Source organism: Aythya marila, assembly GCF_965140915.1.
Source record: "Aythya marila genome assembly, chromosome: 3".
Classification (NCBI taxonomy): domain Eukaryota; kingdom Metazoa; phylum Chordata; class Aves; order Anseriformes; family Anatidae; genus Aythya; species Aythya marila.
In genome coordinates this window covers 74,286,302-74,302,057 of record NC_139044.1, presented here as the reverse complement: position 1 = coordinate 74,302,057, position 15,756 = coordinate 74,286,302, and the positions used below count along the sequence as shown (strand labels likewise).

The following is a 15,756-nucleotide window of genomic DNA, read 5'->3' as shown; positions in this document are numbered from 1 at the left end:
TTCATCACTGAAAGTAAAAAACATGGCTCAGAACAGTATGAGAAATCCTTCATGCATGTACTTTGGAAGAAGGGCTTGAGATTTCATTTTGGAGACAGCTATACTGCTGACGATACGAAACTGGGAAGTGCTGTTGACTTCCTGGAGGGATGAGAGGCCTTGTAGAGGGATCTATATAAGCTGAAGTACTGGGCAGTGAGCAATGGCATGAAGTTCAGCAAAGGAAAATGCGGGGTCAGTGCAGGTTCTACACCTGGGTTGGAGTTGTGCCAGACACAGGCACAGGCTGGGAGAGGAGTGCCTGGGGAGCAGCCCAGCAGAAAGGGACTGGGGGTGCTGGTGAGAGCAGCGTGCTCTGGCAGCCAGAGGGCAAACAGCACTGAGAGGTGCATTAAGCACAGCACAGCCAGCCCATCAAGAGAGGTGATGCTCCTGTTATATTTAGTGCTGGTGCAGCCTCACCTTGCGCATTGTGTGCCGTTCTGGGCTCCACAATTCAAAAAGGATGTTGTGGTCCTTGAAAGCATCCAGAGGATGGCAACAAAGCTGGTAACAAGGCGTGAAGGCATGTCCTGTGAGGAGAGGTGAGGGCACTTGGGTTTTCTGCTCTGGAGAAGAGGAGGCCCAGAGGTGACCTTGTTGCTCTCTGCAACTCCTTGAGCAGGGGAAGTGGGGAGGGAGGTGCCAGCCTCTGCTCCCTGGTCACCGATGATAGGACATGAGAGAACGGCACAAAGCTGCACCACAGGAGGGTCAGGCTGGGCGTTAGGGAAAATTTCTGTATCATGAGGATGGACAAACACTGCAACGGGCACCTCCTAGGGAGGTGGTTGATGGCCCACTTTGGTTAGCCCTGAAGTGCTCAGGCAGTTAGACTCAATGGTCTTTGAAGGTCCCTTCTAACTGCATTTACTCTACTCTACATTAAGGTCTTACATGCTACCTAAGAAAACTATGGTGCAAACTGACCAAGCATCTGAAAATAAAATTGCCCTTTATATGTTGTAACCAAGCAGAGTTATTAGAATTTGACACTCCCTAGATGTTTTTGATATCCTGGGAAAGCCCAGCAAGTGCTTGGAGCCTTCTCAGCACAGAGAGAATGTGCTGGGTGTACCCTTAGTAGACTTGTGTCCCAGCTTCAGTACTGATGTTTACCCACAACAGACTGCAAACCTGGCATGGATTAAAAGCTGACTCAGCTGCACTGTTTGTCCTGCTCAGACAACAGCAGGGAACAGTGGCACATGCAAGCCTGTTCAGGTTTTCATGTGCTGAGTAAGGGCAGCGATCACAGGATGGTCATATGTTGAAACGAATTAAATAAGACCCCAGAGGATCTCTCTGTCTCTGTTTCACTTTCCACATCTCTCCTTGTCTTATGTGAAACAATTCCTGAAGTTAACAGACATTGTTCTCTGAATAAACTACTACATACAGTGCAATGCTAAATGCCCTGAAAGGTAGGCCTTAGGCTTTTCAAGCTGGATGTCCAAATTTAGTAGAGAATATTTATTATAATCTCCTATTCCCTAGTCCCTTTTCTGTATTGTTTCTCCACTGTAAAATAGTTTACAAACAAAAGTGCCACAAAAGAAGTTTATGAATGTTTGTAAAGCATTCAGATATTATAATCATGAGCACTATAATAGAGGCCTCTAGGAAATTGGCCATTCATGTAATTTTATAACTTGTATTGAGAGCAAAGACTAAATGTACAGTAGAAAAACTCTATCTATGCAATGACAAAGCAAAAAGCAGGGTAACTATTCATTGAGCAGCACTCATATTCACACTGTAGGAAGCAGTGGATGTGGCCATGTAATTAAAGATGGTATCAGAGTGCGTCTTCCTGAATTGATGCCAGGAAAGCTATATTAATATTGCCAAGTCTTTACTTCAGAGTTCTTGACTTTGTGGCTACAGCTTTCTATGAATGTAGATGTTGAGGCACTTAAAATATAAAATTTATAGACCACTGAAACTTTTATTTATTTGTTTTAGCTATTGTATGAGCTTTCTACATTCCAGAAGAAACTGAGATATATTTGTTTTCACTGTATATAATAGCTGTTTTTCTTTATCTTCATCAAAGGCTTTTGCTCTAATTGCAGTAATTCTTCGTTCTTAGTTCAGAAAATCTTTCATTCTCCTCATAGTTTAGCACTACAGATACAATTAACACAATACAGTTGTAGGGTCACTGGAGGGCCAGCTAACCTGTTTATCACCATCATTTCTTTTGTAATGGAGACTTCAGGACAAGAACCACAGGAACCACAACAAACCTTCCCAGTTCTGGGATTTAGTGTTCTCATAGTATTTACCCTAACATGGGAGTGTAAATCCCAGTTGCAAGGATTTATGACAAATGAGAAGTGATAATCTGGGATAGGATCATGCTGTCCATTTCAACATCTTTAGTGTTTTTGAAAATCAGTTTCACATGACTGATTCCCTGATATTTTTTTCTGTTATGTCTTCACCCATTTTGAATGAGCTTGCCATGTAGTTCTCAATGATCTTTTCTCCCCTTTCCTCCTCCCCATTCTTCTTGTAGTAGTCACAATGTCTATATGTGGCTATACCTTACTTCTGATTTAGCCCTCTGGATTTTCTCCTTTAGCTGGGCATTCACAAAATTCAGTGTGTCATGTACCTCTGCCTTTAGCTTTATTTTACCTCCAAACCTGTGATTTGAATGAAAAACTGAAATAATCCCACCTTATCCCAGCCACAGCTAGTTATTAAAGCACATTCAACTACTTCAGATATGAGATGTGGAGATGGTTCTGACTTTGGTCCTATGCATGTTCAGTCTAGGTGGAGTAGAGAAAAAAAGTGGAAGTTGTACTCTGATGAGCCTAAATGATAATGGGTGCCGTAGTCTGAACTTCCATATCATTTTCTGTTGTGATCTTCAGTACAGCTAACCAAAGAACATTGAAGGTTCTGGTGAAATTTCTAAGAAGGCTATTTAAGATGGCTTGGTGTTTGGCTTGGTGATGAAGATCTTAGCCACATCTCAAATGGTGATGGCACACTGAGTTTATGAGCTTATTATGAGCTTAGAATTGCTATTGATTGGGTTTGCAAAGGGGCTGCCCAAGGGGAAGTTATGCTGCCAAAAAATTTCTCCAGTAACAAATTTTTCACCTCAGATGTGGTTTGGACGATCTTTGGATGTGGTTCCTCCAATGCAAAATCAAGTGGTAGAATTAGGGGAAAGACAAGTGCTAGAGTTGAAGGGAGGTGGCACAGGGGCAATTCAAAGAAGGTGAAGGTTGCAGAAAGATTTGTTTCCTTAGGACGTTTTCGTCTGACCCATGCCAAGGGGTCCCTCTCCAGAAGGACTTGGGCCATAGTATGAGAGGTAGGAGAGACAAAGCCTAGAGGTCCAGTATGAGTGGGGCTGCTATGGGGCTGCTCAAGGCAGTGATAGCCTCTAGAAAGACGTGTTCCCTAATAAATAAGATATATTCCCTGAGAAGTATTTTGAAACTTATGTCTGGAGTTCATTGTTTAATACTCAAACAAGACTTAGGGCTATCCCATGCCTAAGGCTGAGCTTGAGGGGCAGGTTAGAGTTAGGGAGGATGCATTACCAACAGTGTTAGTGGGGCTGCAAGGGGCTGCTGAAGGAAGGGTAGACTGCCAAATGAATTCTCCCTTGAGGGTTTTCTCACCTAGTCCATGGATGAGGGAGTCTGAGGTTTTCAGCCCATGTCTAGAATTGGGTTAAAAGTGCAGCAAATCTCAGAGCTGTAGTGCGAGTGGAACAGTGGGAAGGGGCTACCAAATGTTGGTTGAATATGCCAAATCTTTGTTTCCAGACTGCTTATTCATTTGACATGACTGAGGTTCTTTGACAGAGCCAAGTCCATGCCTAGGGTTGGAATAAGGAGTGAGATTAGCCCTAGAACTCCAGTGTGACTGTGACTGCTAAGGGAGAAAGACTTGTCCCCTGAGAGATTTTTCAGGGTGGTGGCCCATGACTGGGGGTCTTTGAGCTGAGCCTCAGAGCAGGTCTAGGGTAAGCATTAAGGTTGAATTAGTTTTAAGGTTAGCAGAATGACAAACTCTAGAGCTCCATTTAGAACTGAACAGGTCTGTTTGAGACAAGTCGAGTGTTAAGAAGGACTTATCTTCTAAGAAGTGTTTTGTCTGGCCCATGACTGGGTATCTTTGGCTAAGGTTTAGCCCACAGCTTTCAATAGAGTCAGGAGAGAGACGAATCCTAGAGCATTAGTTGTAATGGGACAGTAAAGAGGCTCAGCTAGATGTGCTTGAGGCTGCAAAAAAAAAATTGCTTCATGTCTTCTTCATACAGGCTATGACAGGAGGTCTTGGATAAAGCTGGTACTGTACATACGGTTAGTGTATGTGTTAGGGTTAGGGATTTAAGAGAGATAAAGCATAAAGCACCACGGTAAGGATAGGAAGCAAAGGAGCTGCTCAAGGAGTGGTAGGTTGCCAAGAAACATTTCCACTGAGAGCTTTTTCATCTGGGCTGGTAATTCTTTTGTTTGGGCTTAGTTTTGGGGGTTCAATAGAGTTAATTTTAGGAGACAGAAGGAGTCTGTGGTTCCCAGTTGAGATCTTCTGTCAGATCTGCTCTCTACGTCAAATGAATGCATTGCACCAAAGGCAGAGACATGATCAGAATGAAATATTGCCTTAATGCTAAGGAACTGAAATGTGGTGTGACCACTCCCATGACTGGAGTGCTACATTGACTGGCTATAGGCTCTTCAGAAGGGACAGGCAACACAGAAGGGGTGGTGGCATGGCTCTCTATATTAGAGAGTGTTTTGATGTTGTAGAACTCGAAACTGGGAATGATAAGGTTGAGTCCTATCGCTTAGGATTAGTGGGAAGGCTAACAAGGCAAGCATCCTGGTGGGGGCCTGTTACAGATCGCCAAACCAGGAAGAGGAGACAGATGAGGAGTTCTACAGGCAGATGGCAGAAGTTGTGAAATCACCAGCACTTGTTCTTGTGGGGGACTTCAACTTCCCAGACATATCCTGGAAATACAATAAAACTCAGAGAAAGCAGTCTAGGAGGTTTCTGGAGAGTGTGGAAGATAGTTTCCTGATGCAGCTGGTTAGTGAGCCTACTCACTACTCACTACTCGGGGAGGTGCCCCGCTGGACCTTCTGTTCACAAACAGAGAAGGACTTGTGGGAGATATAGTGGTCAGGATCTGTGTTGGGCAGAGTGACCACGAAATGGTAGAGTTCTCTATTCTTGGCAAAGTCAGGAGGGGAACCAGTAAAACTGCTGTCTTGGACTTTCGGAGGGCAGACTTTGAGCTGTTCAGGACACTGGTTGGCAGAGTCCCTTGGGAGGTGGTTCTGAAGGGCAGAGGAGTCCAGGAAGGCTGGGCAATCCTCAAGAAGGAAATCTTAATGGCTCAGGAGTGGTCTGTCTCCACGTGTCCAAAGACAAGCTGATGCGGGAGAAGACCAGCCTGGCTGAACAGAGAGTTGTGGCTAAAGCTTGGGGGGAAAAAAAAAAAAAAAAGAGGTTTTATGGCCTTTGGAAAAGAGGGCAGGCCACTCAGGAGGACTATAAGGATGTTGTAAGGCTGTGCAGGGACAAAATTAGAAAGGCCAAAGCTCATCTGGAGCTCACTCTGGCTACTACTGTTAAAGATAACAGAAAATGTTTTAATAAATCCATCAACACAAAAAGGAGGACTAAGGAGAATCTCCATCCTTTACTGGATGTGGGGGGAAACTTAGTGACAAGAGATGAGGAAAAGGCGGAGGTGCTTAATGCCTTCTTTGCCTCAGTCTTTACCATCAAGACCAGTGGGTCTCTGGATACCCAGTACCCTGAGCTGGTGGAAGGGGATGGGGAGCAGAATGTAGCCCTCATAATCCATGAGGAAATGTTTGTTGACCTGCTACAGCACTTGGATGTGCACAAGTCAATGGGGCTGGATGGGATCCACCCGAGGGTACTGAGAGAACTGGTGGAAGAACTGGCTAAGCCACTTTCCATCATTTATCAGCAGTCCTGGCTATCAGGGGAGGTCCCAGTTGACTAGCAGCTAGCAAACATGATGCCCATCTACAAGAAGGGCCAGAGGGTAGACACGAGGAACTACAGGCCTGTCAGTTTGACCTCAGTGCCAGGGAAGCTCATGGAGCAGATTATCTTGAGTCATCACGTGGCAATTGTAGGGGCACCAGGTGATCAGGCCCAGTCAGCATGGGTTTATGAAAGGCAGGTCCTGCTTGACGAACCTGATCTCCTTCTATGACAAAGTGACGTGCTTGGTGGATGAGGGAAAGGCTGTGGATGTGGTTTACCTTGACTTCAGCAAGGCTTTTGACACTGTTTCCCACAGCATTCTCCTCAAGAAACTGGCTGCTCTTGGCTTGGACTGTTGTATACTTCATTGGGTTAGAAAGTGGCTGGATAGCCGGGCCCAAAGAGTCGTGGTGAATGGAGTTAAATCCAGTTGGAAGCTGGTCACTAGTGGTGTCCCCCAGGGCTCTGTACTGGGGTCAGTCTTCTTTAATATCTTTATTGATGATCTGGATGAGGGGATCGAGTGCACCCTCAGTAAGTTTGCAGGCGATACCAAGTGCATGCGTAGATCTGCTCGAGGGTAGGAAAGCTCTGCCGGAGGATCTGAATAGGCTGCACCGATGGGCTGAGGTCAACTGCATGAAGTTCAACAAGGCCAAGTGCCGGGTCCTCCACCTGGGGCGCAATAACCCCAAGCAGAGCTACAGGCTGGGAAATGAGTGGTTGGAGAGCTGCCAGGCAGAGAAGGACCTGGGAGTGATGGTGGATAGTCGGCTGAATATGAGCCAGCAGTGTGCTCAGGTGGCCAAAAAGGCCAACAGCATCCTGGCTTGCATAAGAAACAGTGTGGCCAGCATGTCTAGTGATTGTGATTGTCCCCCTGTACTTGGCTCTGGTGAGGCCGCACCTCAAGTACTGTGTTCAGTTTTTGGCCCCTCGCTACAAGGACATTGAGGTGCTCAAGCATGACCAGAGAAGGGCAATGAAGCTGGTGAGGGGTCTGGAGAATAAGTCTAACGAGGAGCAGCTGAGGGAGCTGGGCTAGTTCAGCCTGGAGAAAAGGAGGCTCGGGGCAATCTTATTGCTCTCTATAGGTACCTTAAAGGAGGTTGTATCAAGGTGGTGATTGGTCTATTCTCCCACATGCCTGGTGACAGGATGAGAAGGAATGGGCTAAAGTTGTGCCAGGGGAGGTTTAGGTTGGATATTAGGAAGAATTTTACCAAAAGAGTTGTTAGGCACTGGAATGGGCTGTCCAGGGAAGTGGTTGAGGCACCGTCCTTGGAGGTCTTTAAAAGATGTTTAGATGTAGAGCTTAGGGATATGGTTTAGTGGAGGACTTGTTAGTGTTAGGTCAGAGGTTTGACTGGGTCATCTTGGAGGTCTCTTCCAACCTAGATGATCTGTGATTCTGTGAACAGAATGGAAGGGAAGAAAACCTGCTTTGCATACTCTTTATTTAGATGTGGATTTTTTATTTATTTTTTTTTTCCCCCACTGGGGTTTTACCTTTTTCTAGGCATGTTGCCAGATGCTGGAAACTGCCAGGGATATAGCATTGCAGGCATTTGCCTTCCTCTTTAGGGATTCTGCCTGTGGCTATGCAGCATGCAATACCCTTGGACCATGTTACTTTTCCTCTCTTCCACTTTCCAGATTAGAAGTTCTTGTCATCTTCCTGTTATAAGACCAAAAAAAAAAAAAAAAGGGGGGGGAGGGGGGGAAGGTGAAGAAGCAGATTTTTTTTTTTTTTTTTTAACTGAGCAAACATATGGATACACCAAGCAGAGCTAGGTAGATGAATGCTGTGGTAATTAGATAGCAGCAGTTCATTGCGCACTGTAAGACAGAGGACATCTGAGCAAAGAAGGTGGTGGAGCCGAGTAACACCATCAACTTCAGCTGAACTTTTGACTCGGTTTTGATTCAAGCTGGACTGAATGGGTGAGCGTAGGTGACACGATCATTATTTCTCAAGAACTTGCCCATCAGGAATAACCACCAGCATTCAGCTTGATGAAGTTTTATAATTTATTTTCCTGGAAGAAAGGGGCTATAGAATAGCAGCATGGGTATCAGTAGTGATACTATTAAGAGTCGGGAAATGTCTCATTATCAAGTCTGCTATGATCCATGTGTGATCCTGTGGGTTAAAAAACCTGCCAGTGGAATTGATCACCAGTAGAGATGGGATCACTACACTCTGCATGACCACAACATACCTCACTGGTATTCTCATATGGGGACATCATCTGCACCAAGTAAAGACAGTGTTTGTTATAGACCTACATGGAGGTAATATTTTCTGTCCCTAATGTCTTCTTATACATGTATCTTGTGGCCAGAAGTGACCTGAAAGTCACCTGCAATTGTTAATTAAAGTGTTCCTGTGAGTTTTGAATGATGGTGGAAACAACAATTTCTGAGGAAGCTGCTAGAAACAATCCCCCAAAAGCAGGTCTGACATTCTATAGTGAAAATGGAGAAAGAATGGGATGTTGAACACACTGCTGGCCAAGATATTAAATGGCATGCTCCTGGGTCTCACTGACAGAAGGGCAACAACAGCTCCTGCTAGAAACAGACACTTATGCCAAAGTCTGAATGCACTTATTTGTGCCATATGATGCACATATCCGGCATTGATAATGATGACCCAAAATGATCTAGCTGCAAGCTGAAGTTCAGAATAAAACTGAATGAATCACTGATTCAAGAAGCTCCTGAACTGACTAGTGTCAGTGGAAGACACAGATGTTAGCGATACGGCTGGTTAGGTAACCTGGTTGTGGATGGTGCTTGATGTTTTAGTTTTTTTTAAGTAAAAAACAAACAAACTGCTTTTCCAAGTGTCCTATTTCAAAACCTTCATTTAACTTGGAACTATAAAAACAAACAGATTTACCAATGAGAGGGTGGTGTTGTGCTCTGACCTTCCTATCCCACAGAACTATATCCAATGATGAGCAGTTTGATTCATTATTACCCTTAGAGTACTTTTTCTTCTAAAATACATGCTTTTGGATGAAGTAAAATATTAAGCCTTTTGAAGCATAAGCTCAATCACTAGTAATTGAAATAAGCCCTTCACCCTTTATAAAGGGAGTTTAAACTTCCATTTAAAATAGTACTTTGAATTCAGATGTGCTTTTGTTAAAAAAAAAAAAAAAGTGAATAGCAAATTAATTTATTTGCTTTGAGGTTAAGGAGTTATTTGTTTTTCTACATAATTATTGCAAACCCAATGACTTTGGACTAGGAAGCCCATATTAGCCTAGGAAGCTGTTAAAAGTAGTCTTCATGATATTTTTCTGAAACGTACTAATCACATCATATGAAGTCATGCAAATTAGGGAATACACAATATGTGTCCGCTTTTCGCCATCTGTAATAATTGCTTCAGTTACACTTGTCATATACTGTTTGTTCTAATTATCTTATTTTGCCAGCAGCATCTTTTTACCTGCTGAATTTGCTTGGAATCAGATGCTCAGTCCCGATGACTGATGATCAGGAAACACTTCTTTACTCAGTGACTGAGGAGTGACACAGGTTGCCCAGACATCCCTGGTGATCTTCAAAAAACACCTGGACATGGTCCTGGGCAAGCAGCTGTGGGTTACCCTGCTTTAGCAGGGGGTTGGGCACCAGATGCCCTCCAGAGGTCCCTTTCAACCTCAGCTGTTCTGTGATTCAGTGAATATCAGTTCAAATTCTTTAAAAGCATATAGTTTGCTAGTATGCAGATGTTATTCTCAAGCATATGTATTTAGAAATTTCACAAAGGTTCTAATTAACTTTTTAGGGCAGATAAATTTTCTTTGGGATTAGAATTGTGTTTAACTATAGTGTACTCTGTCCTCTCATTCCTTTGATGAGAACATCAGTCAAGGATTTGATTGTTTATTGATTACTTTGTTTTCTATAGCATACTTAATGAATTAATTAAATAAATTAGTTGAATTAATAAGCTTACTAATTAAAATTATTACTAGAACATTCCAACTTTTTAATTAGATTCTTTTACTTGCCAAATATTTACCAAGGCCTATTTTACCCAAATCAATGTCAAGTCAGAAGACAGGAATGCAGTCTAGATTATCTGGGTTTCATTTTCTTTTGTTAACAAAGGATACTAGTGTAGGCTAGCACCATCTGTATTTACCTCTTTTTATTTCCTCTTTATTCATACAAAAACATTTATCATTCTGCATGCTTGCTCAGCCAAGGTTTCACCCAATGTTCTGATTTATTTTCTTCATTTCTCTTAATGATTGGAAGCATTACAGATACTAAAGCAATTTGTTGATGACTCCTCCTGTACTTTTCACTAGTAATTGACAAATCAAGTAGCTGAGTAGGCAACTTACATGTCATGTGATACACTGATTTATCTTAAGAGTTTGCATAATAAGTTTATCTCTGATTAATTTAAAAGGAGTTCGCCTGTGGGTATATGGCATATCTTTGATAACTGTTTATCAACATTTACCTCAAATAAGGGGCAGAGCTAATCTTGGAAAGTACTTTGTATGTTTGCTGGATAGAAGCTGAATGCCAACCCAATTGAAAATACTGACTCATCTCACTCTTATTTCAATTTATTTTACATTCAGCACAAAGCAGCAAGAGAGATAGCTAGTACCCTCAGAGGAGGAAACTAAAACTATTGTTTGATCAACACTTTCTAAACTACAAGTATTAGTGACAGAGGAAAAGTTTTGCAAATATTTTAATTTTAAGAGAAATGTCCAGGAGTAGATTTTCATAGAATATTGATGTTCAGATGTTTGCTCTGACTTGAGAGACATTGCACTTTGTTGAACAGCAGCAAAGCTGAAAAATTGCCAGTAACTCATTTGAGATACCAACATGGAAGTGGGATGTGGAAGGCCTTAGCATGGATGACCTCTTGGAACCCTACTGTATTTCTGTAGCTTTTGGAATTTTTTACTTTTAAGACGTCAGGATTTAGTGCATACCTCTGCATTGTTCAAATGATGTCAATTGACTTAGCATCAGTTTCTGTTATGGTAGCATTGGCAAAATTTCTGGGTGAATTTTTCTTGAGACAAAGCCAATCTGTGGCTTTTGAATTTTCATTGCCTTGAAATCAGTAGGACTTTCCATCAGCAATAGAATCCAGATTTCACTCAAATGTGCAAGCAATATTTAATAACAATAATTTTGTCATGTAGTTTGTAGGGTTTTCTTTTATATTTTTCCATGTTATTGGAATTTTAATTAGCATATCACACAATATGTTTTAGTAAATTTACAGCAAACTTGTAAAACTGAAATTGTCTTTCTAGCATGTTTCACTGACCGGTAAAATTAATAATTTTTATTTGTTTAGATGGTTTTTTGGCCCAATCAAGCGAGCAGATGCCGAGAAACAGCTGTTGTATCCTGGAAACCAGTCAGGAGCCTTCCTAATTCGAGAAAGCGAAAGTCTAAAAGGCGAATACTCACTTTCAGGTATATTCTAGCTTTTCACCTTAAACTATGTTTAAAATGTTTTTCAGGGTCTGGACATTTACTTTTTCATTACAGAGTGGTCATGAAAATTAAATTAGTTTGTGATAATATTTATTACCCAGGAGATATATAAAGAAATCTTGGCAAGGGTAATTTATTTTTTTTTTACTAACTTTCATTTCATAGGCTTTGGTTATTATTATGATCAGAACACAAATTATCTTTCTTGTGCTTAGTCCTTCCAGTGTTCTAGTTGTCTTGAAACTATTTTCATGCTAAAAATGTCAAAAATACCTTAACTGCTCTTCAGTGTGCTGCTGACTGGTACATAAAATAGCAATTAAACACATCTTAGCAGGTGTCAGCAGTTTAAGAAAATGATGTGTCTGCTAGAATACAACCACAGGTTTATGCTTACTTGTTGTAAGGGGAAAGTGATGGGAAGATATTCAAAGCTGTTCTTCAAAATCAGTTGTATTTAATTGAAAAGTTACTTGTAAGTATTGGTAAAAAGTTAGATTTATAATGATGATATTTTGAAATATACTTTCAGTCCATTATTTGAATCCAAAAGACTATCAAATAAGAACATCATTATTTATTTGCATACATTTCTATGCCATCTTTTTGTGTCATAGACATTTTCCGTAATAGATGCACATGATTATTCATTGGTTATTTTTCATGGACATTTTTTATCAAACCTGTCATAACAGTGTGCATCAAGAATGTAATGTATCTGAGACAACACCCAAACTTCCTAATGTTCTCTATGTATTTAATTCTATAATCCAGTAAAGAATCTTGATGTTTGTGAATAAACTTTAAGCTGTCATGTGTGGATTTATGTCAGTAAAAGGAGTCTTGTGCATAACCAAGTGCTTTCACATTGAATCCTCTTCTGCCTGGATGTTCATGTCAGTCATCTTCTCAGTAAAACTAAAAAATTCATTGAGCAACTTAGTGAACTTCTGAAACATTCTTGGTTTCACTTTCTGAATTAGAAAGAAAGGGTATGTATATACTTGCACTGTCTTGTTGTAATACGAGAAGGTTACTTTTTATTGCCAAGACAAAGAAATATATGTTGCTCATGGAGTGAAATACAGGGAAGTTTATGAAATAAATATGATATTTACTGTTCTGGGAGAGTTCCTTCCACAGTTTTCAGCTAGCCCACAAGGAAGTTTGCTTTTGCTAAGAAGCACTGATATGAAAACTAACATCAACAAGGAGTCAGACTGCTCCCAAACTGTGACAGAACTGACCCACTGTGTGCACACCCTTTTATCCAAAGATCATACTGTAGCCACAGACTTTTAAAAGCGTTTTCCCTTGATGTGCCAACTTATCCCCGTCTTACATGCTGTCAGCTTCCTTCAAGTGTTCTTCATCAGTGAACTGATTTCATTCAAAGAACTGGGCTGGACTGATAACGGTATGGTGTTATGCAGGAAAGGATAGCTATGCCTGTATTACCTGCTTAAAGCTAGCACTTGAATACATGTTACCTTACTAAAAATCAATGAAAAATCTTGTGCTTGTGCACCTAGGGGTGGAAATGCAATTTCTTTTTATTATTCCCCAAGAGTAGCCTTCTAGAAAAGATTCAAAATCTTAATTCCTTACCCTACCTCCTGACTAAATCTCTGAGATGAAGGCAGCAGTACCTTATTTACAGTATGAAGTACTACAGAAAGTCAGAGAATGAAAATAGACATTAGTCCAGCATTCATGATAGGATGAGATCACCCTTGCTGCTGTTCATTGTTTTCCTTCCAGATCCTGGGTAGATACTATATGATAACTTATTTAGTATATTTGAGTCAACTAAGTAAGCTTGTAGCACAATTTTTATTTTTCAGATTTGTATATAAGCCTGATAGGGAACAGGAGATTTGAAGAGGGCTTATAATAACAAGATACAACCATCTATTTGGATTTCTTCCATGCTGGTTTGTTTGATAACAGAAGAACTGAAGAACATTATATAAGTGGAGGCAAGGCTCCAGCTACAGCAGCCAGACCTCCTTTGAGCACAAGTTTGGGTTGCTCTCTGAGCGTATATGCATGTATGCAAGGGCCATCTCAGATTTATTAAATATTTGTGCTCTCTTAGGCAAAGAAGGAAAATAAACTCTGAAACAATCTTTAGACAGGGAGTGTTAATGAAATGATTTACCGCTGCTGTTAGATTTTTTAGCAGCTTCCCAGGCTTGAATCTAATTTAGCCTCGACTTGCTACTTAATCTTGAATAAGCTAAATATTATTATTGCTTACCAATCAGGCTTGACTGAATGGTGCCTATTTTGTGTTTTGCAAGCTCTTTGTGTCCAGTGTAAGAGTACATATAATGGTCGGGATATTGTATGTCCATAGTCTCATTACTTATGTACACTTTTTGAGAGATTTTTTGAGAGATCAGCATTCTAATGTAAATGCTGAAGTGGGTTGTAATATGGGGAGAATTAATTGGACAGAAGGTTGTTTAGTTCCTCAGATATTATGAAAAATGCATTTTTTTTTTTTTTTCTGAATCTCTCCTGGAGAGAGAGAGTTCTATCAGCAGTAATGGAACACTCAAAGCAAAGCAATGTTTTCTTGAGGAGCAGTGACTCAGGACTATTTCTTTTAGGATGTCTTGGAGAAGTAACCGTCTCCCATTTGGAATATATTCTGATTTCTGTTTCCAGCTTTTTCAGTGTGGAAAAAAAGACCCCCAAACTCCCATCATCTGTAGGACTGATTGGATGTGCTCTACTTGCTATTGCTTCTCTGGTTTCACTCCAGAGAACTAAAGAGTGATAACCTACCTTTCAGAATTAAGGTCTTTCAGATTTTTTTTACTGACTGTACAGTCTAACATTCTTTTTCCTTTTTTTTTTTTTTTTTAGTTTTATTTTGCGTAAGAAATAGAAAAGGAGAGAAATTTTTACCCAGACACACATAAACTGTTAAATTTTATGACTTTCATGGTTGATATCCACACTCATGTGGGCAATGTGAAAGAGATTTAATGTTAATGAGAGAGAGAAATGGATCTTTTTAGAATAAGGAAGAGAAAGGAAAAGAAAGGAAGGAGGTAGGGAGAGAGAAGCAGTAAGCCCTGCCATTCCTTATAAAGGACACTTTTCACTTCTATCTTGCCTTTATGGAAAAACTCATATTTCATAAAAAAAAAAAAAAAAGACAAAGGACTATTTAAATTAAAAATAAAAAGTGGTGTTCAGAAAAGCTTTTCTCAGCTGCAAATGGTTAAATGGAAAGCATATCAAACTACATAGGGCACTGAGATGTGTTGCTATCATTTTAAAGTGTTTGACATTTTAAAAATAGGTTTTCCCATTTTAAAAATGCACATGTTGTAGACAGATTTTTATGTTGATGACTCCAGCATCTGGTGTGAAATATATTAAATTTTAAACATGTTGGTGCCATCTTAGACATTGCCTCTTTTTAATTAAAAGCCATAATTTAGATGTGCTCAGCTTAATTGAGTATCATTGCCAATGATAGCAGGAGGCTCTCTACTTCCCCCCTTACTGAATAATGGTATCTAAAAGACTGATTGCATTAAATGGCAATGGAAATGGTTTGTGTTATCTTCCTTTTTATTATTTTTTTTTTTCTTTCTTCCCCCCACCAAAATATTGTGTGGTTTCCACTAGTCCAGATTGGCTTTAGGCCTAGGAAAAATATGTAATCATTTAAGGCAGCAGACTGATGGGAGTGGCAAAATCATGGCTGTAGCAGAAGACTGATCTCGGAACAGCCACTGCACACATCTGTGCTGGTGAGAGTGATCCAACAAGCCTCCTTCCTTCTGGCCCCACCTGGGACATGATGACTGGGCACCACTTTTGGCCTTGAGAAAGGCAGGCTGTGGCCCAGTTGCTGAAATGTCTCTTCCTTCTTCTGATGAAGGACAGGGGGGAAGTAAGGGCTCGGAACTCCAGGGCTTCTTTTAGCTCCTGCTTTCCCTTCCTGCCTACTGCTCTGCATTGTCAGTGCTGGGGGAGGACTGCTGGGAGGAGAGATGCTGGGATGCTGGCAGTGATGATGGCCTAGTGTCTCCATGACTCATTTGGTGAGGATGTTGACTCTGCTACTGTCACCATAAAATTTAATTTTGCTGCCCTGGGCTGTAAATTACTTTATTCTCATCCTTGCGGTTGCAAAATTTATTTCTGCATGGCCCAGACTTGCAAAGATGGGAAACAGGGAGAGAAGAATGC

The 15,756-nt window shown here is 40.9% G+C and overlaps 1 protein-coding gene across 1 annotated transcript in view; it reads left to right on the top strand.

Annotated features, from left to right (window-relative positions):
- The window catches only part of FRK (fyn related Src family tyrosine kinase), a 60,066-nt gene that overhangs the window by 17,412 nt on the left and 26,898 nt on the right, over nt 1-15,756 (top strand). Inside the window, exon 2 of the mRNA XM_082757772.1 lies at nt 11,399-11,520. Within this exon, the coding sequence (XP_082613898.1) occupies nt 11,399-11,520 (122 nt within the window). The remainder of the gene's footprint in view (nt 1-11,398; nt 11,521-15,756) is intronic.